Here is a 13,380-nt window from a genome sequence, read left to right as displayed (position 1 = left end):
ATATCTGATCACGGGGGAAGTCATACTATAACAAATCATTTTGGTCATTACAAAATCAGTCCATGACAAATCATATACCGTAAATACAAGAAACAAAGATACGAGGTAAATACAGCACGACCAAAAGCCAATAAAAAACAACCGTCTGGAAAAGTAAGAAACAAGCTAGTAACTTCGCCCGTACATTCGTCACATCTTTTTTTCCTTCTTTCATCGATCTCTTCTATATATCTGATCACTAAACCTCACTCTTAAACCCATATAAAAAAAAACCAAAAAAAACCACCACGTCAATCTCAGAACCTGTTGTACATAAACCACTAATATTACTTGCAAGAATCCAATAAAAACTCTAATTGATACAACCTGTGCTGCTACCTATTGAGAACATGCTTCTCATAGAGACCAATAATCTCTTTCTTACTCGGAGTCTTCAGCTGCAACAATTCTGCACCAAATCCCTGTTCTGTGAGCTTCTGCTTCAGTTTCTGAACAGTAAACTTAGCATAATCCTCACATGACTCAGTACCTTGATTTTCCTCGTTCCCGTTGCTAACTTCTTCCACCTGAGAATACTTCGAGGGGCTAGTAGTACTCTTGGATCTCTTCTTACCCTTAACTTTAACTCCATCAATGTCCATGTCCTCAACGGATTCTGCACCAATACAACTACCTGCTGCCCTCGATCTTTTCCCATGATGGGACACAGTTCTTAGCTTGCTATCAAGCGCTGTCTCATTCAAACGAACTGATGTTAACTCATGATGAAGTGCATCCAGTTTACCTTGAGTTGCTTGTAGCTGCAATGATAAAGCTTCAGCTCTGCTGTTTGCTTCTGCTGCTGCTGCTCTTTCTGTTGCTAGAAGCTTCTCGAGCACTTGCACTGTGCTTGACCTTTGCTCGTTGCTCCTATTTAACATTTCTTCGATTTCCCTCTCCCTCTCATCAACTCTGCTCTCAAGTATAGCAATTTTTGAATATGCATCTGTCTCAGATTGTCGCAATGCCGATACTTCAGTTACCAGTTTGGTATTCTCTTGTTTAAGGTAGTCGACCTGTCTTTCTGTTTTTTCGATTATCGCCAGTCTCTCAATTGCCAATCGTTGAATTTCGCTCCTTTCTTTTTGGGCAGCAGCAGCCTCTGCACGAGCAATATCTGCTAATTCTGTTGCTTTTCTGGCATCGTTTTCAGCAGCTTTGTACCTCTCACTTATTTCATCAAGTTTTTTGTGTTCAGTTGAATATTTCTCTTGAAGATGATGTTTTTCCTGCTCAAGTATCCTGGCTTCTTTCTCGTGCGATTGAGCTGTAGTGATAACACTTTCTAGTTTCACCATTAAGTTCTTGATGTCATCCTTCAAGGATGAAACCTCCAGCTCCCTGTTCTTGAAGTTTGACTCGGCATCCTGCGAGGGAATTCAAGATGATAATAATCAATACATAACCATCTATACCAGAATAATTCCTGAAGGAAAAAGCTAGTGCTGGTTGAGATAAATGACTACAAAGCTTATCAGAGAGAAATGAACTATACCTTCAGTTGCACAACTAGGGTATTCCTGAGGTTCTCAACATTGTCCAGTTTTGTAGTTAAGTTCTTGATTTCCTCTTCCTGAAACATATTAGTAATGAAGTAAATATCATTGCAGAAAAAAATAGGTTAAATTTTTATAAACCCCCTTACTTTTGGCCGCATTAGAGATAACCCCGCTTAACTATTTTAATTTCACAAAAACCCCTTAACTTTGAGGGGTTCTGTACATAACCCCACAAACTTCTTTTAGTCCACTGAACCCCATGAAAAAGAGAGAAAAAAAACCAAAACCAAAAATAACTTTGTCAAGTCTAATGTGTCATGCATAATTAAAACAGTTAGGGGTGATCTCAAAAATGGACAAAGTTAAGGAGGGGTTTTGCAAAATTTTCCCATAAAAATATCAGCAGCATACCTTTTCCGACATTTCATCTAAGAATGTTGCCCTCAGAGCATCTTCCCTTTCACGTGCCCCCTTTATTGTACGTTCCTGTGCTAATGCTGCTCTCTCCAATGCTTTTTTGACCTCATCAACAGCAGCAGCATACTTCCGCTTCCACTCTGAGGCTTCTTCTTGAGCAATTTCTGACTGTTCACGTGCTGCTGCTAATCTTCCTTCAGCAGCATTAATCCTAGACTCAAGTGCAGCAATTTGAGTAGTGTATTTTTCATCCATATCCGTCAATTCTATACAAGTATCATCATATTTAATTTTCCAATCAGAAGATTCTCTTTTAGCGAGATTGAGAGCTTTTGATACACTAGAGCAGCGTTCCTCCATGGTGCTGCATTTACTCTGCAAATTTGAAATGTGACTGCTATAATCTTCGGATATTTTTTGCTTCTCCTTGATAACTTCTTCGTAACGTTTCATATATTCATCTTTGTGCTTCTCATTTTCATCAAGCTGCTTCCTTAACAACATTAACTTGTCTTCATTTAACCGGCACTTCAACAGAAGAGCACCTTTTTCTGATTCGGCATGATCTAACTGTTTCTTTAAAACATCCAGTACTGGCCCCTCCAAGCTGCAAAATATTAAAATATCAATTTAAAGATAGTATACAATGACCTCGAATGCAGGCTGAACTTGTATTAAATGGCCTGAAGTGACAATTATCTAAATAGATCGAGAAATATCTAGGCGCAGAGTAAGAACACGAGTCAGCGCTGACGCTGCTGAGGATGAAAAAAAGAACATCATAATTACAGATATTGTTGAGATCAAAATATTGTAAACATTTATGTGGATCAAACCATAATTCTTTAATTCTACTTGGTGCTATCAAAGATATGGCACTTTTTTTTATAAATAATAATAAAATACACATTCATCATATACTACAACATGAAATGAGAGAAAAGACTTATCCATTGCAGAAGACACACAATTTCCAAATTATTAGATTTTGATTGCTAGAGGAACCAAATTATTATAGGTTCAGATAAGTAGCTACTACCCGTACAACAATTACATTACAAAAGTGAGCATGTGAGATACAAGGCCAAGAGGGTCACAAGATTCATCGGATCATAATATCAAAAGGTATATATATCCAATCAAATCACAAATTACCATTCCATCAGGATCCTGTATGATCCAAATCTTTGGATCAAAATTTTAGACAGCAAGATGCTAACAATATTGGAATACTACACAACAATTGGTTAACCAAAACATAATTTGTCAATCCTGTTCCAGCATCTCAGCCAAAAAATGAAAGGTGCTGATCGCTAAAGCATGCTAATTATGTTTAGAACAGACCCAACAGGGGAACAGAATTAAAATTTACATATAAACAGGGGAGCAACAAACCACTGCAGTAAGAAAGCAGCCAACAATTTCCATTTTCCAGGGCCATGAGCAGATGTCTCATATTCTGATAGCGAACTATCCAATACCTAAAAAGACATGAAGAAAATCAAGTTATCCATACAATTGCCTCCTGCACTAGCTCAACATCCCAAACAAGCACTCAACACTAGATTAAGCAACAGCTTACAAATACAGAATCCCAACCAAAAGTCATATCCATGTCTGATATATAGAAAGCACTACCTGAATTACATAATCAAGCTTAATGTCAGGAAGCTGACAAGCTGCTCGCAACTTCTTTTCTATGCATTGTAAGGTTTCTTGACATCGCAAATCTGCCTCTAGGAAAGCAGTTCTGCTGTAATCCTGAATCAGCAATGGACAATGATGAGAAATGTAAGTAAAATCTCAGCAGAAATTTTCAAAAGTCGAGTTATATAACTAGCAGATGATATTCCATAAAAAAAACGGACCATGCTGGTCAAATAAGAAAATTAGAATTAGCAATAAATTGTTGCACTCATAATTCCTACAGAAAAGTATATTAATGTGCTGAATGACCATATTCTAGCTCATCCCAACTCACCTGTGTTGAGCTCTATATTTTGATAATTGAAACTAAATAAATATATACAAATGACTGTTCAGTTTAGTATGTCCTGTTCGAGATTCTAAAAGTGAAGGATGATTCACTGCTCAAAGTTCCACAAAGCTAAATCTAGTAGATAAAGAACAAACTTTCACAACTTGACAAGAGCCACTGAATGCCTCAAAGGTACATTCAAGTATAGAGGAGAACAATTCAGTTAGTATGAGTCTTTTTATTTATACGAATTGATGATTATAACTTGCATCGACTTCTCTCAACCACACTTCAGCTTCGTACGCCTTATGATGAGACCTTTTGTGAACACACATTCAAAAGAACCAACTTCATTCTAACACTAATGAGTTTCATTGTTCATAAGCTTCTATCTTATCCAAAGCAATCTCTTGAGCCAAAAAAATTCACACTTCTTAATAGGCTTGTTCATTTATTGAAAAAAATTCCTTTCTACTTCAGTCATTATTCTGTGAGATCTTTAGAATCTCTTCTATTGCCCAAATGATTGTGATTTAACTCATCAAAGTGACTATAGATGTATAAGTTGTACTGGGTGTGAGAGATTACGGTGTGACATTATGTTCTCATAGACTCATTTACTTGCATTATCATAGAGAAGAAAAAACTGATTGGAACTCTTATGAACTCTTCAGTTTGGAAGAGGTAGGTGCAAATAGATTGCTTCAGAAGGAAATATTATGAGTCTGGAAGTCCAGTTTGTGGACGTAGACAAACTAATACTACCCCCAAAAGTTCTCGTTCTGTTTCATATCATGCATCCACACACGCACACACGCACGTATGCACACACAAAAGAAGAGAAAAAGAAAGAACCCCACTTTGGGTAGAAACATAGATGTTCTATATAGAACACAAGACAAACAAAAGCATTAAAGGTCTGGAGGCAGCTGAGTGTTACTTAAAAGTTATTGAGCCAGAGTTCAATAGCAGAAGTATAACAAGGATACCTCATCAGCCATCACTCCCCCCACCCCTGCGCGCCCCCACCAGAAAAAGGAGAAGAAAAAAGTTCATCTGGGCATTGGCTGAAAAGAGTGACTGAACTCAAATTGTCGTATTATTCATGATAAGAAATATTCAACATTGATCCATTGCCATATTGAATAAACCAGTAGAGACGTGGCTATGAGAAGGAGCTGTTTTCTCTTGCTAGGGCTTCCGATGCAATTTTTTACTGCGATAATTTAGAAAGAAGAATCTAGCATCGGATGATGACAACAAAAAAGGTTGAAACAGCAAAAAATTAGTGATCATAATTAGTATTGGTTACCAAAAAAAAAAAAAGAAAAAAAACATCAAACCGATATTATTGATTCTCATTGTGCACGTCGCAGCTTGACATCTTAGACATTTATGCTGGCAGATGTTGTTAGTTCTATAAACAAATAAAAATATACTTCTTTAGAATTTTTATATTTCTCTTTAGCCATAGTTTTCTTGATTGCTATACTCCTTTTAAGCTGTTGGCTAAAGAGTAAAATACATATCTAAACAAGCTGAACATATTTTTTTTCACAGATATATCAACAAAAACATCACATGTTTAAAACACATTTCAGTAAGCAATTGATATGGAAGAACATTGCAATAAAACTAAATCATAGAGTAATAGTATAATATTATATTATATTAATAATAAGTATGAAAAACCAAGAAAGATTTTGAACCAAAGATAATATTTCCCAGAAATTATGAAATAAGTAACAAAAGAATTATTAAATAAGAGAAAAATAAAACTATTGTTCACCTCAAATGTTTTTCTGAAATAGTTGTGAAGACGCTTTTCATAAGTCACCCTTGTCGGACCAGCCCCAACAGCAGCAGCACCAAAAGCAGCAAGTGAGTTTTGAACAGCAGCTTCATGTGCTTCTCTCATGATCGGCTAAAAAAATAGATAGAGGGAAAGTAAAAAATTTCATAGCTTGATGAAGCAGTTAGCAATGCATACTTCACATGAAGACCTTTACCTCCTCAGCTGGTCTAGTGCGGTCAAAAGATGTGTTGTAAACATCAACAGCAAAATCATATGCCTTGTGGCACTCAGCCTCTTCAACAGTCTACAAAACAAAATCCCACAAATTTGTACTCAAGAAGCAGTGTGTTTGAAACCAAACATGCTGCTGATACTGACTGGAAAAGGCAATACATATCTAGTTTCATGTCACCCTAACCTGTTGCTCAAAAACCAACAATTGATGAATACCAATGAGAGGTACAATTGATGGTATTCTATATTTCGTTTCAACAAGTTGGTACTGTGTTCTGTCTATACATCCACACAACCATGTGTTTAGCACCAGTCCAATGAAAACTGCCAACTTTCTGTTTTCTCCTAGCTGATATCATTCATAATCCTGAAAACATAATTTTTATAAATTTACCAACTTCCAGCATCTAACTACTTGGCTGACAGGACATGGCAACAGACTGATGAACTAAGGGGTTACCTTCTGAGGTAACTTTGGATAAAAGAAAATTTTAAAGGAAAAAGTAAAGCAACAGGTTCCTTTTACCACTATCAGCTTTCAGAGAAAAGAGAGGACCGAGTAAAAGGAAAAATATACTTTTGTAAACAAGATAAGAAAGTTAAAAACAAAATAAAATAGAGAATATCAAATATATTAGATAAGCAAGACCCAGAGGTAAAGCCTCCTTGCATTATGCAAGAGATTTGTGATTCAAAAGCAACCTGTGCAACAACCTCCCCCAAAAAAGTATCATAACAATAGTATAATAAAATTATACAGTGTTCTCATCATTAGAACTAAACTGACCTTCCATGAAGAGGATATAGCAGGCACAGCTCCATTATTGAAGGCATCCAAGAAAGTTTGTGTGAGACCAATAAGAACAGGACCGGTCATAGTAGTAGCCCCTACTTGTTTAGGCCTGCTTCGTTCAAGAACAAATTTTGTCAATGCATCTAAACCTGATCTGAATTCGGGACGGAGTCTATCTAACTGCATAATAAGAAGAGCAATATAGATAAAGTTAGATGAGAAATAAAGAAATAAATAACTGAATGTAATTTATTTCTACAAGAGATAAATACTAGAACAAAACTCACAGGAATCTGATCCAACCGTTGAAGATCGTGTTCATTGTTTAATGGTCGCACAAGTGTGAAGCATTCCCTATCTGGAAAAAGAGCTCGAATGGACTCCCGAATCTATTAAACATCATCGTAAAAATTTGGCACTACCAATAAATACTTGTCAAGAAAATTAAGTGCAAAACAGAAGATGTCAATGATTAAGTCAAATTTTAGAAACAAAATCACAATCACCTCATTTTTCGCAGCTATATTTTTCCCACTTCCTTGCACGGACCTCAGGGCAAGCTCTAAATAATCGCGAGGTGTAATTTTTCTATTATCTTCAGCAAGATCCAAATAGAAATCCTAGACCAAGATGTAAGATGATATAGTTAATCAGAGTAGCATAAATCGAGAGGAAAGGAGAAATGAATATAGAAGAAAGTTGTTTTTAGGCACATGTAAATCTATCTTTTGGATGTACCCTTAGCAACCAGACAAAAACTGGTGAAAATTGACCGAGCTCAGATGTCGTAGATCTCCCACCAGAGGCTCTAACACGAACATGTTTAGTCATTTCAGTAACAAGAGCTAGACGATCAAGTGCAGCCTCATCTATGCCACCCATCTAAAGAACACAAAACATTAGCTTAAGTGATATACTTAAACCTGCATACATTAGGTAAAAAAGAAAACTAAGACCTATCAACAGAAACAAAAGCATTCACCATTCTAAGAATCAGAGTTCTAGCAACTTCGCATCTTATGAGAATCTAAGATCAAATATGGTTTCACTAGAAGACATCTTTACCTGGTTATATATGAACGTGCTTGACAAAAGGACAGCCAACGAGAATATCTGAATACTGTATGTCCCCTATCAAAACAAAAAGTCAAACATGCAATCAATATTGATTTAACCAAATAGAATGATCTTCATAAGTCAAACCATGAGAATAAACAAACAAAGAACGAAGAAATATCAAAATGCCATGATATGAATTGAAAACTAAAATTCACATGGAAAAATTCAGGCTTGAAACAATAACAATTCATGAATAAATACTCTTTTCAAAGTATATGAGCATGGAATGGATACTATAGAAGCAAATATATCAAATCAGCACTAAAGAATCTTGAATTATTTTTCACTAGCACATGACAAGCATGTGTATTAACTGCAGGTTTTAAAGACATTTTTGCAATAAACACAGACTCTTAACATTCTTCAAGACAAAAATTTAAAAGGCTCTTATGGCCTTTCTTAACAATAATCACACTCCCTTTAAATGAACAAGTTCGAGAAAAACTTTTCATGGACAATATTATCCTTCACTATTTTGAATATTTTATTTAAATCTTAATCTATCCTAATTATTATTATATTCTATCCTAATCCTACATGAACTATCTATAGCTCAACAATTTTAAAAAATAATATCAATAATATATATATATATATTATAACAACTTCACAGTATTAGTTTGTTAAGGTAAAGAAATTATACGTAGCTAACATATTATAATATATGAAATATTGGTTTAAAAACCCTAAAAAGTTTTAAAATTGCACAAAATACCCTAAAAAGTTTAAAATTATAAAAAACATCCTAACGTTTCAAATCTTAAAACAACAAACATAAAATTAAGAAATTAACAGCAGCCTGTGAAAATTTTAAAAATTTCAGTTAATACCTCAATTTCTCAAAAATTATAGAAACGTCCTCAAAAGTTGTAATTACAAACAAGCACATTGAAGTTCTAAAATTTTAAAACTTGTAAATAATATAGATAAATTCAAGGGATTGCTATGATGCATGTGAAAATTTCTGACGTTTCAATACTAAAAACAACAAACATGAAATTAAGAAATCAGCCTCTAAAGAATTTATAATTTACAATTAACATCCTCAATATCCCAAAAATTATACAAACACCCTTAAAAAACACCCTAAAATTCTAAAATTTTAAAATTTGCAAACATCAAAAATGAATTCTAGAGATTACCCTTACGCACATAAATTTTTAAATTTTACAAAAATTAACCTCAAAATTTACAAAAATTACAAAAAAACTCCTACAAAATTTAAAAATCACAAAAAACTCTAAAATTTCAAAATTTATAACCAGTGCACATCAAATTTGGAAACTATTGGCAGACCGCTGAATTCTAAATTTTTTTAAAAATAACCAAAATTTTAATAATTGCAAAAAACACCCTCAAAATTTTAGAGTTGCAAGAAATATCCCGACATTTAAAAATTACCACCGACACATGAAACATAGAAGTTATAACTACTAAACTTAAAAGTAAATTTTTTTAAAAACACTCAAATGTTTTAAAAATTACAAATCACACCTTCAAAGTTTATAAACCACAAAAAAGGGCTGAAATTTCAAGACTTCGCAAAAAAAGTGTAATTGTTTGGTATTTTTATTAAGATATATATATAATTTTAAATTTAGGGCTTATTATAACTTTTCAGGATCTAAAAATAGTCTAAGTTGATCCTAGTAAACAAAAGCGATAAAAATTGATTAAAAACATCCAATTGATAAATAAAAAATTTAAAAATATATGATAGCTTAAAAATTATCATCATCATATAAATCAAAGTAACTGCATATAATTTTATTAATACGTTGGAGAAGTAAAAATACATAAGTAACATTAATTGATAGAAGTTTAAATCCATGAAAATGATAAAATGCCAAATATAATAGCTTAGCATTAATTGATTATAATTTAGAAACATTAATCTCTGATGTTATCATGTTAATAATATTTATAGGATAAAAGAATTCAAGGAATTATGTATGAAGAAACTATTAGAATATTTAGAAATATCCTTCAAAAGAATCAAGCTAATTCTATTGCAAATGAGAAAGTGACAGAAATAAATTTAAAATTCAGAAAACGTCCATGAATCACTTGAATTGACATTAACATAAGACATAACTATCAAAGAATCACTGACTGAGTTGCATTAAAGAATAATTTAACAAATTTGTCCTAATCAAAGAAGAATTCTTCATAGAAGATACAAGAAAATTTAGTAAATATTCATAAATAAAATATGTTGTTCTTCAAATACAAAAAAAAAATTAAATATTAATATTATAATTTAAGGTAAACTGGCAATGAAAAATACAGGAACTTAGTTCAGATATTCGTGGTAAATAACAGGGATGGAGCAAATGCAATATTATTAACATAACAGAAGTTTTTATTGAATGCACGTAAGAAAAATTCATTGTAGAGAAAAAAGAGGTAGCTCCTAATCTTATTGAAGTAATAAATTAGGAACACATAATTTAATAGATACGAAATTAACATTCATTCTCATTGAAATAAGAAAAAATCAAACTCTGTATTTCAAGAAGTTTGTATTGAACATCGAAAGTACATTCAACATCTTTGTGAAGTTAAACGAGAAGATAAAAGATTAGCGAGCCCAAGAAAAATAACATGAAAAATACAACTCTAATCTGATGTCACAATCGATGTAGATGATGAAGACATTACTCTAGAATTGCACAGGAAAAAGATAAAGGTGAAGAAGGATTGATCTCAGCTTAATAAAAAAATAAAATAGAAAGAATAAAAGACAATATTTTTTGAATATTTTATATAATAGTTTAAATATTTTGAGTGAAATTAGAAATCTTTAGAAGAGAGTTTCATGAACTTGTTTCGGTACTTTTAAATGTTTATGTGAATACTTTTATCATATAAAAGTATACTAGAGTTAGCATTAATCGTTAGTTTATAAGTTTTTATGAAGTCCATCAATGATTTGGAACAAACTTCATATTATCTTTTGTATTGTTTTAGCATACTTCTAATCAATCATCTTGTCTTATTAGTTTTAACTCTATACCTTCTTTATATAACACTATTTCAATGTTTTCATTATTGCAACACTGTACTTTCTCAAGTAAAATTTGGTTTCATGTCAGTCTAAATAATATAAAAATTCAAATTGGCTTCAAATTATATTTGTTTTCTATCAATTCAACTATCAACATAAAAATTTAAATTGGGTGCAACTCATTTAAACAAACATTAAAGAGAATAAATAATCGCAATGTTAAAGTTTAGGGACAAAAGTGAGAAAAAACTATTGAAATGGAATCAAGGAACATATTTTAGTCAGGAAATAAGCCGAAAATACTTAATCATGATATTTAACGACGTGCATTGTACGTGTATAAAACTTAGTAATAATAAAATGTTCAGAGCAGTTATTAGGGATTCATAACATGCCTAAGTATGAACACATAATCCTGGAGCAAATCAAATCATTAAAAAGTAAAACAAAATTAGAGAGCCTAACCGTCTGATCATAGGCATCAATTCCTTCGCTATCCAGCAATAGAAGATTGTATTCAGTTCCATCAAGAGCAGTTCTCTTTATGGGCACACTCCACATCCACAAGCCCTTCGTGCATGGTCGATGAGTAGAGGCTACTTGGAACCCACTGCTCCTTCCTAGAAGCTATAGATATGGTCAATGTTAGTTAGCCAAAATAATTTATTAATACCACTCACTAATGTATCATAGTTAAGAAAGTAAATAGCACAAGACCTATTGCTGAATGCAATAACTTACATAACTCGCTGCATGTCAGGATAATCATGACAAATGAGATTGATATTTTGCTATGCTCAGGCTGGCCCAATTTAAAGCATAGTGTGCAGGCTTCACTGGATTTTTGTTTCTCTATCGAATTATATGAGTTTAATTACTTATACCGAAATCTTTAAATTACTGACTAGAGTATTTGAAATAGATTATTGGCTATATGACTCAACCTTTAGTTTATAGAAAACCTGATAATGATTATATTCTTTTGGTCTCTCTCCTTGTGTTTTTTATTTTATACGTTATGTACTTCAGAATATTTCCGTGGTGAAAACACTACAACAAGAATTTAATACTACTCCATAACAATAAATAAAATATTAATAACCATTTTCAAAATTAAAGCAAGAATACAATTCTATAAGTGGTAATAAAACTACCTAATTTTCACTCTAATGATAGAATTGAATAATGAATGGCTTCTATACATTGCCAAAAAAACTCAATTTTAAATTTTCAATGATGATGCAGAATTAATTAAAATAAAAAAGCGAAATACATTAAATAATTTAAAAGATTAGAATAAGGTCTACAGTTTATTTTAATTTTCTATGTATTTTAAGTGAAATCAAAGAACAGGTTGAGTTTTCGTATTAGTTACGGATTCTAATTATTATACATCTTCATCTGCTTCTAAGGAATCTTAGAACAACAAAATTGCCACCAAAATCATCTATACACTATATTACAGCAGATACCCCAAAAATAAAATAAAATAAAACAACGCCACTACGTAACGCATTATTTTGTACTGTGTAACATAAGAATCCTTAAAACTCTACATAGCATTTTCAAACAGCATAGACACATTGTAAAGCATAAACTGTTTCAAGGCTAAGACAACGTAACATGTGTAAGCTCAGTATAAGGTACGCTATTTCAACATAACATCTGTTAGACCTTGCTAGCTTCTTTTATTGTTCGATTGACATTTAATGACATCATTGTACTTGGAATTGTCCTATGATTTGTGGAACATGAAGTGAACGTGAAATTATGAATGAGATATGTAAACTAGTTAAGATACAAATGTTTAAATTGCATTCATCATTTAATAAAGATACAAACAAACACATCAATGTTGAAAATAATGATAATGTATAACGTAATCCTCTGCCTCTAGTTAGGTTAAAAGAATATAGACAAAGCATAATGTAGATTACTTGTTCTTTTTCTTTTTCTTTTTTCAATTTAAAACAAATAAGAACGAGGAAGATAAGTTCAAAATAATCTTTATTTTTAATAAAAATACAAAATGCAAAACGAAAGAGCCATAGAGATATAAGTAAGTACTGAATTGCATCATGTCTTAAACAAAGCAAACGAAGAAAATACAAAGTACCCGAGTAATAAGTGTGTTTCTGGAAAGGGAAAAATATGTAGACTTGCAATTTTGTAAGATTTTGCCACTGCACTTCAATTGCAAGGGATCTTACAAGAAAGTATTCTAAAAGGCTAACTTCACGTTCTCACAGGATAGTTGAAAGCGAGATTATGTTAGGGTCAATTTACTCACACGTTAACTAAATGGGGAGCCAACTGTCGGTCTATTGAGAATTCTTCGCACATAATCAACAAAATTAACAACTTTCAAGAACCCAAAAAAAAATACAACTTTTTTTTTTCTTTTTTGCCCTGGACTTCTTATTCTGAAAGAGGCGAACCTGGTTGAGGATGAAGCTCTTGCCCTGGCGAGCTCGGCCGCAGACAGAGACGACGCCGATG

At 32.6% G+C, this 13,380-nt stretch overlaps 1 protein-coding gene across 1 annotated transcript; it reads right to left on the bottom strand.

Annotated features, from left to right (window-relative positions):
- LOC109844288 (plectin-like) lies at positions 6 to 13,374 on the bottom strand. Its single transcript, XM_020413272.1, has 14 exons — positions 13,320 to 13,374; positions 11,347 to 11,508; positions 7,821 to 7,886; positions 7,494 to 7,637; positions 7,262 to 7,375; positions 7,043 to 7,144; positions 6,750 to 6,935; positions 5,943 to 6,032; positions 5,723 to 5,857; positions 3,594 to 3,716; positions 3,351 to 3,436; positions 1,950 to 2,562; positions 1,535 to 1,612; positions 6 to 1,406 (listed from the first exon to the last, which is right to left on the bottom strand). Exons 2-14 carry the CDS (start codon positions 11,440 to 11,442, stop codon positions 375 to 377), a joined length of 2,865 nt encoding a protein of 954 aa, XP_020268861.1. The 5' UTR covers positions 11,443 to 11,508; positions 13,320 to 13,374; the 3' UTR covers positions 6 to 374.

Source organism: Asparagus officinalis, chromosome 6, assembly GCF_001876935.1.
Source record: "Asparagus officinalis chromosome 6, Aspof.V1, whole genome shotgun sequence".
NCBI classification, from domain to species: Eukaryota; Viridiplantae; Streptophyta; class Magnoliopsida; order Asparagales; family Asparagaceae; genus Asparagus; species Asparagus officinalis.
The sequence above is the reverse complement of the archived record's forward strand: the minus strand, read 5'-3'. Positions and strand labels throughout refer to the sequence as shown.

Coding starts and splice junctions, on each gene's coding strand:
- LOC109844288 (XM_020413272.1), bottom strand. CDS start 11,442: ATGTGGAGTGTGCCCATAAAGAGAACTGCTCTTGATGGAACTGAATAC. Junction 7,638..7,820: donor GCACGTTCATATATAACCAG/GTAAAGATGTCT, acceptor TGTGTTCTTTAG/ATGGGTGGCATAGATGAGGC. Junction 7,376..7,493: donor TTTTTGTCTGGTTGCTAAGG/GTACATCCAAAA, acceptor ATCTTGGTCTAG/GATTTCTATTTGGATCTTGC.